Raw genomic sequence first — 17996 nt, forward strand, 5'->3', positions numbered from 1 at the left:
GACATAATCAACTGCTAGAGTAGCTGGGCTACTTGAAATAAGATATGACTCAAAACAGTAGAAAAATTTTTGAATTATCAAGATAATAAAGTAATTTGTTCAAATTTTGATAATTTAATTTTATGGTCTACGAAAGATAAACAACATGACTATTCTTTTTGATAATATCAAAGTATACAAGGAAATTTTTGTCCAGAAGTAGAACCGCATTATATTATGATAATAATAATAATAATAATGTTTATTTGGTGCTGCCAGGTACCCCCTAGCTTAGGAGATAGCACATACAATACTCTAAATTGCTGCTATCTATCGACAATTTAGAGTTTACATTATGATGTTTAGTCTCATACAAAATAAAATAATATATACTAAGAGATTAATTATTAACTAAATATAAATTGGTGGAAAAGAAGTAAAATTTTCAGGATATGCACCAGGAGCTACAGGAGTACTATCTTGACCAAAATGGGGATAGTGTATTTGATTCCTGAAGCCCCTTTTTAAAGAAGACGAAAAGAAAAAAAAGAATATAAAACAAATTAAATGTGAAAGGGAAAATTGAAACTTTAATTTAGTTAAATTGAGTTGTGAGGATGGTAAAAAAAAGTAAAAAAAAAAAACACAAATAAACATTTATATTATGTTAGAGAAATCAGTAAATAATAAGAAAAATGAAAAAAAAAAATATATGAAGGAATTTAGAGAAAAAAAAAAACAAAATTAATATGAAAGTAAAGAGAATAAAAAGGAAAAATAATAAGATAGATCATTGTTGTATATAATTTTAATACCATATTTCAAGTTTTAAAATATCATTGAAGATTAATAAGTAAAGTTTTTATAAAAAAAAAGGAGAAAGAAAAAAAACATAAAAAGGGAAAAAAAGCAATACTTCAAGCCTTTGTCATTGTATTATTTTTCAAAAAAAAAACAGAAATTTCTCAATTCAAAATAATATTTTTTTATAGAATGCCACTTTGAGCTTTGCCCTATATTCAACCCTCCCCTCCCTGCCAAAAAACAACACTCCCCTCCCCGCCAAAAGACAACCCCCCCCCCCCCCTACTTAAAAAATCACTAGGTTTTTTATGAAATCAATTTTCAAGATCTGTTTATGCACTCAGAACAGTTTTCTCTATTACAAATAAAATTAAGTTTTTCCAACAAAAAATCTTTGAGTTTCATACAAAATTGTTTTCTTGACATAACTGTGCTAAAAGTATAAATAACCTCGTCATTATTATTATCATTTTCATTTTCAGGATTAGGATTAGTATTAGGAATAATGATTTCATTCCATAACTTTGGTAGATCAGAGTAAGGGAATTTTTTAAATGTCTCAAGTCTAACAAATGGAACATTGTACTGTTGATTATTTCTAAGGACTCTTGTTGTTCTTGTGCTATTTCTAATCCATAAGTTATCAAAAGAACATGGAAGCCTATGATTAACATAATCAAACATAAATTGTAATTTAGAATAGACAATTTGTTGAGTTACAGGAAGAATTTCTAAATTTTTAAATAAAATTGTAGTATGTGCATTATATTTTGAGTTGGTGATTATTCTCAGTGCTTTTTTTTGCTGTTTTACAATTTTATCAAGAGTTGATGCTGCTGCACTTCCCCAAATTGGGGCACAATATGTAAGATGGCTATGGACAAGTGAATTGTATAGAGTTTGCAATGCTTTTCCACCAATAATATGTTTTGCAGCATTTATAGCAAATAATGAGCGTGAAATCTTTTTATTTATCATATCAATATGATATTTAAAGTTTAATTTAGGATCTAGATAAACACCTAGAAATTTAATTGCAGGAGTTTCACTCCTTGAGTTGACATATGAAAGTTTGTGTACCAAATTTGGATCATTTTGGTTATCATTATTGTGATCAAGATTAATACTAATGCTATCAAAGTCAATTGTTGATTCATCTTTTGTAAATATCATAAATTTAGTTTTTGATGGATGTAGGCTTAACTCATTAGTTCTAAACCAATAAGTTATTTTTCTTAATTCAATATTAAGAATATCAATAATATCATGAAGGTTTTTACCCGAAATTAAAAAACTGGTATCATCAGCAAAAAGTAATGTAAATAGAGTAGTACATTTAGCTAAGTCATTGATATAAATTAAAAATAGTAAGGGTCCTAAAATAGAACCTTGAGGTACACCTTTGTTAATATATTTCATATCAGACTTTTCATTGTTGATGTAAACAAATTGTTGTCTATTTGCTAAGTAATTTTTAAACCATGTCAATTCTGTACCATTGATTCCAAGCTTAGAAAGTTTGTCCAGCAAGATTCTATGAGAACAGCAATCAAAAGCTTTTTGTAAATCACAAAAGACTCCAACTGTATACTTTTTATCATTACTATTCTTTACAATTTCATTTATTAGATGAAAAATGGGCTGTATGGTTGACTTTTTTTTCTGAAAGCCATATTGATGTTTGTAAATAAGGTTATTTTCATCAAGATATGCAGTAAGTTTATTTGCAACTATTTTTTCAAGAATTTTTGAGAAGATTGGCAAAAGACTTATTGGTCTATAATTAGACATGTTACTTAATAGATCCGATTCTTTTGTTTTAAGTTTGAAAATTGGCAAAACTTTGGCTATTTTGAGCTCATTTGGAATGTTGCCTGACTGTAAGGATAAATTTATAATGTGAGTGAGAGGAATAGCAATATTTTCAATGATTTTTTTCATAAGTTTATTAGAAACACCTAGCATGTCTTGGCTTGATTTAGACTCTAGACCATTTACAATTGTTACTATATCTTTAGGCTGAATATGAGTAAATGAAAATATGGAGTCAGATGCAGTGGTATAATAAGTGCAGTCTCTATCTGATGGATTTATTTTAGTTGTAATATCATCTGCAATGGTTGTAAAAAATTCATTAAATTTGTTAGAAATATCTTTCCCCTCCTTATAGCAAACCCCATCACAGTAAACTGTAATACACTAGGTATAATAATATCCTTACTACTTAGAAAATCTTGTTAAGTATTTGGTAACATGAATATGTAAACTTTAGTTAACCAATAGCAAAGCTTTTAAAACATATTATCTTTACTGCGATTTTGTTTGTGTGTTGGAAGCGAAAAATTGACAATATGGTTGGGCCGGATACTTTTTTGGCCGGATACCGGAAACCCGGCTGATTTCTAATGCTGGATATCTGGTATCCGACCGGATATCTGGCCAACGCCAAATATCCGGAAAATTACCGTATATCCGGAATTTTAAATCAGCCGGATATCCGGTATCCGGATAGTTTCAATATCCGGTATCCGGTATTTAGAAGTGAAATAAATGTTCAATATAATTGTAGAAAATTCCTGTTAACTGCTGATTTCCACTATGTTGATTTCGCACAGAGGGATAGGAAACTAGAATTCCCTACTTTCAGAATACAGGTATGTTATTGCTGGTAGTTTCACTCATACTATCTTGTCCAACATAGAACCCCCCACTCTTATATTGAAATAAATTTAAAATAGTGTGTGGGGGGTGGGGTACTTTTTAGGGAGGATATCCTTATAATAAAATAACGTTTGTCTGTACCGAAGGATCTCGCTAACCGCTGAACATATCGGATTCTCCTTAACAGGGTAGCTTCTCATAGGTCTGGGGAAGGGTACCACCACCATCCCAAGAGAAATCACAAAAATATAAAAAAATTACATGTTACGCATTATTTAAAAAAAAAAACATTTAAAGTGCCTCTAGGCCTCTAGGGGCGTATCCGCTATTGTTATATATGTTACAGGTAAGCCGTTCCTTTAAAATTAAAGAGCTTTTTATATTTTGGACAGATTGTTTTGGAGGGCCGATTTTTCTTGGAAAGGTGAAGGTACCTCTCCTTGATTAGTTAAGCTTTATTCTAAAGGGGAACTATATCGGTTTAGCGGTTAGCGAAATCTTAATCTACAGACAGACACACATCTTGTTACTTAAATGTAAGGATTATTTTTTAGTTGGGTTAGGCCGGATATCCGGCCAGTTACCAGATATTGAAACTGATACTTATTTATATTGCCGGATATCCGATTATCCGAGCGTATATCTGGTAATTTGCCGGATATCGAACATTGGCTAGATATCCGGCTGGATACCAGGTATCCGGCATTAGAAATTCGCTGGATATCCGGTATCCGGCCAAAAAAGTATCCAGCCCAACCCTACTTTTTAGGATTTCAATTGGGAGGAGGAAGGTTTCTCTGTGATATCACGATTCTACGACGAAATAGCGCAGCTACTCGATGACAAGTTCAGGACGGCGTACAACATGACTTACAGAACTATGGGTAGGCTGACGGCCATTGATACAACCATGTTCAGACGAGCTACGTGGAATTACATTCAGGTAGGCACTCCCAAAATTTTGAATTTTGAAAGTTTATCCCTCACCCCACCCCACCCCCACCTGGTAGTGCGAATGGGGCGCTTGTCCAATATTATGGTATGGAGATCGCTCTTCTATGAGTACTACTAAAATTCCTACTTTTACTGCAATACACATAGACATTCTCATCGTCGGTTCGTCAATTTAGAATGCTTATCCCTCTATTCCCACAAGTATAATACGAATTTGGTTGAGCCTGTGGTAGCTCAACAAAGACCCACGCGAGGTATTATATTGCTTTAAACTAAGAATAAATGGTTGGTTATGGTATTCGATCTGTATTATATAAGTATATTAAGCACTCAAGAAGGAAGATGATTTTATAAAGTGTATTTACATTACAAGTGAATAAGTTAAGTATGAAAATATTTACAGGATAAGTGATAATAATCATAAGTAGTGTAGGACAGAAAAATGCCCCAAGTCCTAAGCATTGAATTGTGCTAAGTGTTAGAGTTCTGACATAAGGCCTAAGCTCAATTCATGCTAAGTACTGAGGGTCCTAAATTTAAACTACAATGCGTGCCAAACAACTAAGTCATTACCTTTAAAGCCAGAAGAACTTGATGGTTAGAGAGTCAATAAATAAGTGAGATATTTTAAGAAGTGCAAGCTATAACATCAACTATTAATAAGGATCTAAGCACTTGTCTGTTTAATTAAGTGTCTGTATGTTAAACTTGTGACGTAAATCAAACTATGGTTGTAGGCATACATACTTGAACTAAGTGGTTACATGGTTACTTTAACAATAAACATAATGTTTTAATAAACATATAACAATAATAAATCACATACAATTTACCATGATTAGGCTAGCATTACCCATATATGGTATTATATTGGTAAAGATAGGCTAATAAATACTTAAAAGCATATAAAAGGTGCCCTGGGGCTAGCTAGAGTAATTGTATCTCGTGCCTGAGTTGCGCTCGGTAATTGCCGTGGCACGTCAATCAAATATTCAGATTCTACTTTTATATGGTGTAAAATTTATAGTAAACATAGGTAGATGGACTAGATGCGAAGCATTTCTGTAAGAGTCTCATTCGTACGTTCAAAAAACTTTGAAAATTGGGGATCGCATCTCCACACCAAAAAAAAAAAAAAAAACTTGGACGCCCTTGATAATGTTCCTCATTTATCTATAATTCAAAGTAGCTTGATGTCTGTCCGTCTGACCGTCTGTCTGTCCGTCTGAAGCTTAAGATCTCAGTAACCGTTGAACCGATTGGGCTCTACTCTTCAGGGATTATACCTACTGGTCCTGTGATGGTTTTCAGCTATTTTCCTGGGGGGTGGGACACCCCCAACCCCCCCAAAAACTAAAAAAACCACCCCCCCCAAAATTTTTTTTTACATTTTTTGTAAAATCTCAGCAACTGCTTAACAAATTGGGCTCCACTCTTCTGGGAATATACCTACTGGTCCTCTGGTGGTTTTAGGCTATTTTCTAGGAGGGTGGGACACCCCAACCCCCCTAAAATTAAAAAAATACCTATTTCCAATTTTTTTAATTTTTTTAAAATTTTTGTAAACAAAAACCAGTAATTGGGTTGGGGGAACCCCACTGCACCATGGGGCGAAGCCCCCATGAACCCCTCCCCCCCCAAAAAAAAAAATTTCACCAATAAATTTTTTTGGGCTTTTTGTAACTTTTAAAAATTGACATCTTTGAAAAGTTGTTGCAATTATAGGTATTAAATAAAATTTACAGAGGAGAGTTTTCAATTTTTGTGTATATGTGGTCCAATCAGTGGGGCTTCAGAGCTTGCGCCGCATACAGGGTACTCGCTTATGCTCACCCCGTACGAGATATACGGTAAACAACCTGGGTTTAATTTTTACGAATTGAAATTTTTGTGCATACGGCGCACAACCTGGGTTTAATTTTACCAAAGAGTAATTCGGCAAAGTATAAATTTTTTGAAAATATAACTATAAAATTATTCTGGAGGGTTGACTTTCCATTACCTAATGGGGCGAAGCCCCTAGAGGCTAGGGGCGAAGCCACTAGTTAGATATATAATATAGACAGTTCCTCCAGTAGGAGGGAAGCGGATGGTATAGGGGTTATCATTATATTAGCCAGCTGAAAGTAGCATAGGTACTATCCACGTTTTCTATATCCATTGTAAAATCCATAGTTTCTTTATATCATTGTACCATAATAAAGATAAATTGGTAAACATCCCCTTGATGAATTATATTTATCCCTTATGTAGATTAAAATTGTTTGTTAAAAACTTGGAATACACAGGTTTGGAACCAAACAATCGAAAATAAGATAACGTGGTTATAAACTTTGGTTACACGTGTATTTTATGATCTAATAATATCCCCTTCTTCCCTGTCTGTTTTCAAAAGCGAAGCTTTTTATAATTAGGGTCGGTCCGTACGTCCGTCCGTACGATGGATAGCTTTTTTGGTTAATTTAGGCATGTTAGAATTGTCCAGTCGATTTCAAACTTTGCATATTGATTCCTGTAGTAGTTAGGTACCCTTAGAAAGCGTAGCAACTCTATATTCGTTACCAGAATGTCCGAACGTCCATTTTCAACATGTTGATTTTTTACTTTTTTAACAACAATTTTATATGTGATGTAATTATCCGATTTTTGAAGTACTGATTCCTATTACAATAGGGTACAATATTATAAGCGAAGCATCTCTATAATCAAGTCCTAAAAATGTCAGTATGTCCATAAACAGAATTCTGTATTTTAAAAGTTTTGCAACAAATTTTGTCAAAAATTTATTTATATTTTATTTATATTTTGTATATATTTTGTATATTCAATTATGTTACTCTACAGGAGTTCGTCTGTCCAACTGTTTTTTTTTATAGCTTCGCTTTTATGGATGTTGTCATCCTTGTTAATAACAATATATCTCTGAATATTAATTCAAAATTTAAAATACTATTTTAGTGTCTGTATGGAATCAGATGGGATGATTATGATTATTCCAGAGTTAATGTTCTTCTCCACAGGTATTGTAATATTTAGTTTATATACAGGGTGGGCCAGATAAATCCGGACTTTTTCTTATTTTTAAACAAATGAACATAAAATCGTCAATTTTAAAGATTTTATTGAATTTTGAAAACTGGGAAGTAAACTAGGTATATGACTGTTAGATTATTCAATAAAATCGCCGCCAGCCTCAATCACCGCCTTTACCCGCCCCCTAAACCGCCCCCCGACCCTGGTCACCATGTCCCTGTCCAAGATGGCGAAGTTCTCCTTGATAGTGGCAATGAGGGAGGTCTTATATATGAAGATCGGGGCTGCTAAGAGGCCACATCTCCTTAGGGACGTGAGTAACCGCAGGATCCAAATATACCCATCTTTCAAGCTACCATTCGACACGGCGGCTCTCATTTTGGCCACAATTAAGCTAGAACAACGTTTTATACCTTTTTGGAAATGGCATAAAGATTAAGCTATGGTTATCATCGCAATACATAGTCTAATACGATTTTTAAGGTTCCAAATAGGCCCATGTAGTCGAGAACCGAGAAATTTTCAAGATTTTTGACACCTTAAAATCTGCCACGTTTCACTTTGCCGGAGTACTACGGCCAAACCAGATGTGATAGAGAGCTACAGTTTTTTTTCTAGTGTCTTAATTAAGTATCTTACAGTATCTCCAGCAAGTTTCATAAGTCTATCTCAGCTACAGATGGGCTGAGATCAGATTTAGTGGGCCCATATTGAGAATCTAGGGTAAACTAGCGCTCATTTCGAATCTGCCATGTTGAACATAAGCGCTGCCAGCTCGGAGTGCACATCCTCCATCCTCCAAAAAAATTTATTGGCAAAAAGGTAATTACCTAAGCTTTTTATAGTGTGGTCAAATGTCCTGATTGGTCAAGTAGTTTTGGTGCTATGGCCGTTTGAAAAAAGTCCGGATTTATGTGGCCCACCCTGTACAACTAGCGACTACGCCCCCCCTAGAGGCCTCTAGGGGCTCTTGAGAAGGGAGTTAAATCCCAAAACTCAATATTTACATTTATATTTTTTTAAAATTAAAATAGGGGAGGGGAGACGATTTCTCTTTGGAGGGTGGTTTTACCCTATCCCAAAATAATCATAAACTTTCTCGGGACCTATGAGAAGCTACTCTGTTAAGGAGAACCCGATCGGTTCAGCAGTTAGCAAGATCCTTCGGTACACAACACACAGACAAACAGACATCCTGTTACTTTTAATAAGGATCAGCGTCATTTTACTGTCATTTATACAGTAAAAATTCAGTTTGTCATAAATACATCCATCACTGGCGAATACACATCCACTGCACTGTAAATTTGCTGGATGTGTAAATGGCAGTCCCCCCCTCATATACCTCTAGGGGCACTTGTTCAACTTTTAAAATAAACTTACGTTATGTTCTTTATCTGAAAGCATGAGAAGCTAAATTTAGCCAAAAACATGAAAAGTGTACTGAAGATTGCGATTCCATGGTAAGCCAAATAGCACTCTGTTAAATAAAATGTCTTTTTATAAAGAAAAAGTTTGTTTTAAGATATTTTCTTATTTCTTTTGATTCGTCATATTATTTTAAGGAAAAAAATATTGTATTTGTTAAAACAATTTTCAAGTAATATTTAATGTAAAAATGATAAAAAATTTATGAAATATTTGTTTCAGAGACACCTAGTGCATAATAATTGAACTATATTTCCAAAATATCTATTTTAAATAAACACATGCATGCTCTAACATGTTTTTTATTTTTTAATTTTATTTTTAATAGGAGTTTTCCAAAAGATTTTTTTATATTAGATACCTATAGGTAAATTCCAAATTAGTTTGATATAAAAAAAAAGTTGGATAGGGTGGTGGGGGAGGGAGGTTGTAGAGATGTCGTAATTTAGGATTTCGGGGTTAAAAAACAAAAGGAATGTACTCGTTCGTAATTTTGATTTTCAACGTTTTTTAGTAGCGAAGCTACTATGTAATTCATTTTGTCTTTCTGTCCTCAATGTGATAGAACGCGGATTTTTTTGGTAAAGGTTCATCGGTCCGTTGGCCATGCTTTTAAAACATAAATATGTAATTTTTATAATAGTTTCGTGATTTCTTATGAATTATCTTTTTCCTATTAACCGTTTGTCCATCCATGATTTTTTTGTGCCTCGATTCTTATGGATGTTGACATAACAGATCTATAGTATAGATGTATATACAGACAACTACCTCCCTTCCTTTTTCAAAGACCTCTTTCGTCTGCTTCTAAATTATTTTCTGCTACTTAGCTTTGTAATATAAGCGATACCATTGGTTGATTTTCAATGACCCAATAGGAAGGTTTCACAAGGTGGTTGCGATGGGGAGATACAGTTATTTAACCCTTTCTACCTCTAGTGTTTTACTCTAATGTTGACATGCTTGTTCTATTTCAGGTCGCTAAAGAAGTATATAAAAACAGCTGCTTGTTATCCAAACAGATGTACTTCTCATGATTATAAATCTATCATGCAAGATTTTCTACCTTCAGAAAAGGTAAATTGGCGGTTTCCCTCAGAGTGCCAGTCAAGTTTAGATCCCCCGCGTCCAATATTTAAAAAAAATTAAATTGAAGAAAAATGTTAGTGGGGAGGGGGTTAGTTTTTCGTTTTCTGCTTTTCTAACACTAGGTTAGCTACTCCTTCCCTTATAATCAATTTACTTTAAATATAAGGCGGGGTTTTCAGAGCTTGATAGGCACTATTGAGGGAAAGAACTATTAATTAAAAGATTTATTTTGCATAAAGGGGGAGGTAGGTTGTGCTAAAATTCCGTAAAGCTGTGAGTTTTCAGGCTTAAAAACAGTAGGAGTAGAATGATAATATTCACTAAATATTTTTCACTAATATTTTTGTCTATAGTTCTGTTCAATAAGGAATACACATATTTAGTGAATATTATAGTTCTACTACTGTTTTTAAGCCGTAAAACTCACACCTTTACGGAATCTTAGCACAACCTACCTCCCTCTTTCTTACCTTATAATTCTAAAGAATTTTGGCATTCATTATTTTTCTGCTTTTATTACAGAGGAATATAAACAATTAATGAAAGTATAAGATATAAAAAAACTTGTTTAATAAATGGATAAACATTAGATTTATCTGTTAGTTGGTTCTATCTTGATATATCTGTAAGGTTTTTTTTTGTCTGTAGCTTAAGATTTAGCTCATCTTTGAGAGTCCATTTTGGGCTATTTTACTGCCTTTCTTAATCCCATCAAATACAGAGCCCCAAGATGTTAGGAGCGAAGTCGCTAATTACATTCTAAATTAAGAAGATACTAAATATCCCTTTATACCTTTCGGCTACTTTTATATTGAATCCTCTATGTTGTAGTAACTGTATTGTCAACGCAAAATAAACAAACATGTCTATCTCCACTTGTTAACTGATACCTTACACTAACTTTGTTTAGATTTACCAAGGGTGAAATTGTCCATAGCAAGATGTTTTTTTGCCCAATAAAGTATTTAATAGTTTGTGAAAAAGTACGGGGATTATGAATTGTTTATTATCTGAGACGGGGGGGAGGGGATGTGTGTGTAACTTTGGAAGTCTATTAAAATGTAGCTTTTGACCACAACAGTTATAAAGCTAACTTGAAAAGAAAGTTTCTTTTTTTTTGGAGGGGGGGAGGGTTTCACTTTAGGTGATTTGATTGAACTTTGGTTGGGATAAAAAGGCCCTAAACAATTTTTTCACCCCCCCCCCCCAAAAAAAAAAAGCAAACAAAATTGTTTTGGATAGGATATTTATTCCTACTATAGACGTTTTGATTAAGAGATATCTTGTTGTGTTATTGAGGACTCATCATTTTTATTTTAGGTGCACGTGTGCCTGCTTGTGGCCGAGGCAAAATTTCAATCAGAACTTCTCTATGCACTCAGAGCCATCGCCACTCACTTCAGAATATGAAATTATTCAACAACGACGACATTTCAAATTGTCAAAGACGACTTTCATGTTAGCAAAGACGACTTTGATATCAATATATGTAGATGAAAATAATAAAATAGAAGCAAAATTTAAGTAAATCAAACACCAAATACGCCTATTAATTCTTTCCTTCGCACATTTTCAAATTTATTCCATGTGGTAAGAGATAAAATGTTAAATTATTTGCCTTTATAATCAGGGTTCAGGGAGAGGACAGTTAAAGATAAATTATTTTTCCTTTAAATTCTACTTTTGGTATCTTATACTGTTCTCTTCCCTGACTGCTTTTTCTCACAACGTACTTACCAAAACTGAATGATATTATAACAACTAATCATAAAATGCTAATTATAGAAGTTATAGAAAATGTCAATTTTTATTAAAAGGGGATTGTTTCATGAGTGGGATTGAGTTAGTTTGCCCATAAGAATAGTAATCCATCAAATATTCCCATGGAATTGTCCCTTTTTTTTGATAAAACTTTTACATTTTCTAAACTTTCATGAAAATTAATCAAGGTATTTATTTAAGAGGAGGGAAAAAGGCATTACTCACATAATAAGCAATAACCAAATATTTTGATAATTTATTAACATCTATAGAATTATTAAATTAACATAGCTTTTTTGTATATTTATCCAAAGGAGAAACAGGGCTCGATAGCCATCCATTTTATGTGCAGCTCTGGCAGAGGCTGAATAAAGGGGTAATTTTGTTGATCGTCATTGGGAATGTAAATCATTTCATTGTACATTGTCTTATCCCTTAAGATCTTTGACAATTAAACAATATGGCATGTAAAAACAATGGCGCTTCAGAACAGCTCTATAGTCCAGAATTCTGCCTATATTGTGAAAAAAAAATTCCTTTTCCCTACCTCTTAAAACTTATACATGAGCTTCTAATGTGTCAAAAAAATTTGAGATTTGAAGAGCTTATCCTAATGTTACTTCAAATCTGATGAAACTACGATGCAAGATATACTATACAAATATGAAAGTATATGGGATACCGTTTGCAAGATCTTACTGGATATACAATACATACATCCAGATACTGTTGTCCTTAAATATGCTTTCTTATTTGTACAATAAAAAAATCTACTAACGAAATGGTGAAAAAATCTTTTTTTTACAGCATTGCCTAAGTTTTTAAGCTTTAATTTATAATCAACATTATTAAACCTTGTGTTACTTTTTTTAAAATTTGTTCTGAGAAACGGACAGAACATTTTTTTCCACTTTGACGCGCAACCTGTGATTAAGTTATTATTTCAGCAACTTAAAAACCAGTCTCTTAGTTTATTTTTATGTACAAAAGGGCCTATTTTATCATGACGTTTTCAAAGTTAAGCCTAAATGATATGTTAAATGTTTGTTTTCTAATAACATTTACCTTCAAAATATATTTTATTTTTAAAAATTCATATGGGGTATTTTGTCGTATTTTCACAGTAGATTTTCTCATATTTTCTCCTATTACCTAACCCTGCAGGGCAATCAGTTAATCTAACCTAAAATAACCTATCAAAAGCTGCTGTGAAAATACAATGAAACGCCCCTTAAGAGGCGTTGCCATGAAAGGGACTTTACCCAAAAATTGTAGAATTAGTTTTTAATGTATCCTCAAAACTAAACACTTTTAAATCACAAAAATTTAAAATGTCATAATTGTAAAAAAACGGACTTTAAGATATCAAAAAACTTATTCATTCAGTCATTTATTAAGAATTAATTATTAAATATATATATTTTTAAACTTCTAAATGTTTAATATAAATATTAATATTTTAACCGTTAAAATTAACTTAACTGCACAATACTTATACATTCAGCATAAATTTAACCTAAAATTATAATTATATACTAAAATGATATTAAATAGAGTAGGGTTGGGCTGGATACTTTTTTTGGCTGGATACCAGATATCCGACTGATTTTTAATGCCGGATATCCGGCAAATTACTGGATATTTGGCATTATAAATGAGCCGGATATCTGGTACCCGGATAGTTTTAATATTTGGTATCCGGCCGGGTATTGAAAATGGCCGGATATCCTGCCAAACCGGATATCCGGCCCAACCCTAAAATAGAGCAAAATAGTTAATAGTATCAATATTATAATTTTTCAAATATGAAAAATTGAAAATTTTTAATATTTGAAAATTTAAAATAATATAAACTTATCACATATATTCTTAATAGAATAGATTAAAATTAATGCAGTATAATACTGTATCTATATTGTATGTTATAAAAAAAATTAATAAGATGTCTTTTTTCTTTTTCATAAATCAATGATTAATTAAGTCATCTTAATGTTTTTTTTTGTGTAATTGTATCCGTTACCAAAGTAGGTTGTACTACTTATTATTTTTATTTTGAAAGAGGTTTTAAAATTTTTTTTTAACATTTGTGTCTAAATTTATTTTGTGTAATTGTGATTATGGATGGACTGGATACCGGATATCCGGCTGATCTCTTAATCATGAAAATAGAATACAAAAAAAACTTTGGATGCTACCCACCATTTTACTTGTAGTTAAGAAACAATAAAATACTTTTTTGGCTTTTGTCTGCCATATTTTTGGTCCAAAATGAGTTTAAATTTTTGGCGGATTCCGATTTGGATTGCCAACCCTAGTTAAAATCACATATTACCAAACACAAAATTAGTTTTGTCACACTTGTTTTAAAAAAAAATATGCCACCCCTCTGCGCTGTGTCTACATTAATCATTCATTCTTGTTTTACCCAAAGTTTTTTAATAATTATTATTTCTATCAGTTTTATTTTTATTGTTTTTTTACATGTAGAAATTGTTAATCAAATGTTAAATGTTTAATAGAAATCTTTGGAAAAGGGGGAGGTAGGTTGTGCTAAAAATCCGTAAAGGTGTGTGTTTTAATGCCAAAAAATAGTAGTAGAATGATAATATTCACTAAATATAAATATATAAAAAAAATTTCTATGGTTCTTTTTAATAAGGAATACACATATATATTATCGTTCTACTACTGTTTTAAGCCTTAAAACTCACACCTTTAAGAAATTTTAGCCCCCTTTATTCAAGCTAAAAATGTCTCAAATTAAAAAATATTTTTTTTACATCACAGTAGATTAAGAGGCATTTTTAATGGAAATTATAATGGTGGATTTTCAGTGATTTTAATCATTTTGAAGAATACACTTGTTTTGATATTCTTTACATTCAACCAATAATTAAGGACTAGATAAGGGGCAATTTTGTTTATCAAAATTAGAGGGTATAATCTAAGATCCTTAGGTTTAATACAAATTATATGATTCAAATGGATTAAAATCCTGTAATATCCATCTTTTTAATGTAAATATATTTTTGTGGCATGTGCACTTATTAATAATATACAATACATATATATAATAATCTGTGAGGGGTTTATGGCATCCAAAAAAAATCTTGTGTATAGTCCCTTTCGTGGCAACGCCCCTTAAGTGGCGTTTCTTCGTAGTTTCACAGTAGCTTTTCTCCTATTTCTAGCCCCTACGGGGCAATCGCCTAACCTAAAATAATAAAAACCATTTTCAAAATACGACGAATCGCCCTTTAAGAGGCGTTGCCATGAAAGGGACTATACATAAAATCTTTCCACCTGTCGAACTGCTGTTATTATGTAGAATCATGCATACATTATAACAATTAGTGAAGGCAAAATAGTTTTTATTTCAGGTGCCATATCTTCATCCTCTAGAATAATAAAAAACCTATTGACTTAACATTTAATGAAATGTTTATTTTATGTACAAAAAAATTAAATAAAATGTAATATCAAAATGTTTTGTTGCTTTTTTGAATACTACTATACGCCCCTAGAGGCCTATAGTGGCACTTTAAATGTAATGTAAAAAAAAATACATAACATTTCTATGTTGCGTTCAAGTCTCTAAAATTTCTGTTGGGAGGATGGTGGTACCCTCCCCCAAAATAGTTATAAACCTTCCTGGGACCTATGAGAAGTTACCCTGTGAATAGAGAACCCGATCGGTTCAGCGGTTAGCGAGATCCTTTGGTCCAGACAAACACACATCCTGTTACTACTTTATTATAAGGATGTTTTTTTTAATACTGACTATAGATTTAATTAGAATCGCCTTTCCAATGCAATGGGATCCTTGATTTAGGCCTAGCACAGAGGTGTGTACAGAAAATAAATCTAAGAATATAAATTTGTTTAATAGCAACTAAACTTTTTTAGGCTATTTATTTTACTTCAGAATATTTTCCTAACATTTTAAAATGGGTATGGCCTTATCATAAAAGGGTTCTTCAATATTCTAAGCTTAAAGTCAAAAATTTTGACCAAAACAATTAAACATCTTGTAGCCTGTAGCGATTTTAATGGTATGCATAACTTTTTTCTACTGTTAACACACGCGGCGCAATTGAATTTTAAATATATATGCATTTTTTGGCACACCCTAGAACTACTACAGGCATCACAATGCTAAGTTTGAATTCGATAGGACAATTCTAAGATGCCTAAATTAAAGATATTCGTACAGACTGACCTTTATTATAGAAATGCTACGCTTTTAAAAAGATACATAGTTGGATGTTATATGTTTATTGTGCATAATATGAAGATAGGCCCAGAATCCAGTAGACTGCCACAAAAATTAGAAATACAGTTGGTAAAAATAGTTTTATAAACAGCTTCATTTGCTTCAAGATTTTGCTGGATGTTCCTGGTTTATTAAGGTTACATTGAAATTGTATTCCTGTTATTCTGTCCGTTTAGATTTCGCTAACCACGGAACCCTTTGAGTTTTTCGTTACAAAAAGCTTCACATTAATTCCAAGGTGGTTTTGGTCTATTTTATAAAAAGAAGGATGACAAGTTGACAACATCCTTAAAGCAAAGCTCTAATATGGTAGAACAAACAAATATTAACACTTTTAAATTGTCAGAACAGAATAAGCAGAACATTAATTTGTTAGTCTAAACTAAATTATAAGTAAATTTGTTGAAAAACTGCTTCAATGCAGAATACAGTTTAAGGACCTACTCATATTTTATGTCTTGATTATAGAGATACTTTGTTTATAACATTGTATCTCGTTGTAATAGGAATCAGTATTCTAAAAAATCAGACGAATAGGATAATTACATATCACATAAAAACTAGTTTTCAAAAAGGTTAGAAATCTACATGTTCTACAATCTATACGGATGTACGGACATTCTGGTGATGATTATAGAGTTGCTACGCTTTCTAAATCGTACCTAACTTCTACAAAATTCACCATGTCTAAAACATCGATTTGAGCTATCAGTTACGGACGAACATATCCTAATTAAAGAAAAGCTTTGCTTTAAAAAAGTTCTTATTTACAGAATGATTCCTACTCAAACTAAATTCCATGTAACTATTCCTTTGAGACTTTCTTTGCTGAGCTGAAACATGAGAGTATGGCTGGAGATGATGATGACCGGGTAGATCAGGTTCACTATCATCCATATGTCGATCATCTTGATGTAGGTGGAGGCGGGCAGAGAGTTGAAGGTGGAGATGAAGATGGAGCCAATGGTCATCATGATGGTGGCATTCACAGCAATTATACCTGGCAAATCAAGTTTACAATTCCAGGAATTTATAGGGATAAAACAGTGGACGATAAATTTTTATGTACATTCCCTAAGATTTTCCTTTTGTAGATAAAAGTTATTGGTTGAAAAGTTTGGAAACAACGAGAGTGCTCAACGTGCGTAAGTCCACGTATGAGAGGTAGTTTATACAAAATCAAAACCAATATAATTTACAGTGCCATGTCCATCCCTTTCCTGATGAAAACAAATTTTTTTACAATAATTTTAATTCATACAATATTCTTTTTTTTCTATTAATTAAATACCTAAGTAATCATATATTCATTTATGCATTGTACATAATGACAACTAGGATCTAGTGCAGTTCACGGTAAAATATTCCTGGTAACGATTATCACCAAAAATCTAGGAAATCTAAAATGGCTAAATGCGCATGGCTTGCCCGCACACCGTGTTAAGCGGGATAGGAAGGCCTACAAATATTCTACAATAGGGAAAGCTGAAAGAAAAAACGCTTAAAATCAGTCTTTTTTTGTGCATTTATGTGCACTGCGAATAACAGTGCATTATTAAGTAATGCCTATTTCAGATTATTTGTGGCGTTCTATTGTGAGCGAGCGAAAACTATACGTTCCGCCGTTTGGCCGATAGCAGCCCACCAAGTTTAGAGATTACCAGGTACATTCTACCTTGAACTAAACTAGATCCATATTAATTGTTACCTTCTAACGTGCCATAGTCGCTGAAATAATTAGTAAGCTGATTAATAAAAGTCAACAAAAAAGTTGGCAGAAACGTGTTCAGCACCAAAGGAGTGAAATTTCTCCTGAGAACAGGGTTGCCAGGAAAAGTCAAGGGCAGATTAAATTACATGTTTTTTTCCCGGTTTTAGCCACCAATAAAAATCCATATTAAAAGTCCACCTTGAAAAAAATGCTGTTTTTGGCTCCAAAAATGTCCTAAATTACTCCCTTTTCTGAAGAAACTTCTTAAATCTTCTTAAAACGCCTGTACACACAGTATAGAAA

The 17996-nt window shown here is 32.5% G+C and overlaps 1 protein-coding gene and 1 long non-coding RNA gene across 2 annotated transcripts in view; both read left to right on the forward strand.

The window, feature by feature from the left end:
- LOC145304470 (sestrin-2-like) overlaps positions 1-12155 on the forward strand; it is a 53020-nt gene extending 40865 nt beyond the window's left edge. Inside the window, exons 13-17 of the mRNA XM_080146352.1 lie at positions 3351-3437; positions 4214-4387; positions 7357-7418; positions 9837-9936; positions 11269-12155. Of these exons, the coding sequence (XP_080002478.1) occupies positions 3351-3437; positions 4214-4387; positions 7357-7418; positions 9837-9936; positions 11269-11358 (513 nt within the window). The 3' untranslated portion in view covers positions 11359-12155. The remainder of the gene's footprint in view (positions 1-3350; positions 3438-4213; positions 4388-7356; positions 7419-9836; positions 9937-11268) is intronic.
- A 971-nt stretch (positions 12156-13126) lies between these two features.
- On the forward strand, positions 13127-15194 carry LOC145304475 (uncharacterized). Its single transcript, XR_013874088.1, has 2 exons — positions 13127-14275; positions 14430-15194. It is a non-coding gene; the product is annotated as an uncharacterized LOC145304475 (long non-coding RNA).
- The last annotated feature ends 2802 nt before the right edge of the window (positions 15195-17996 follow it).

This window comes from Acartia tonsa, chromosome 13 (genome assembly GCF_053477335.1).
Source record: "Acartia tonsa isolate MP-2025a chromosome 13, ASM5347733v1, whole genome shotgun sequence".
NCBI lineage: Eukaryota > Metazoa > Arthropoda > Copepoda > Calanoida > Acartiidae > Acartia > Acartia tonsa.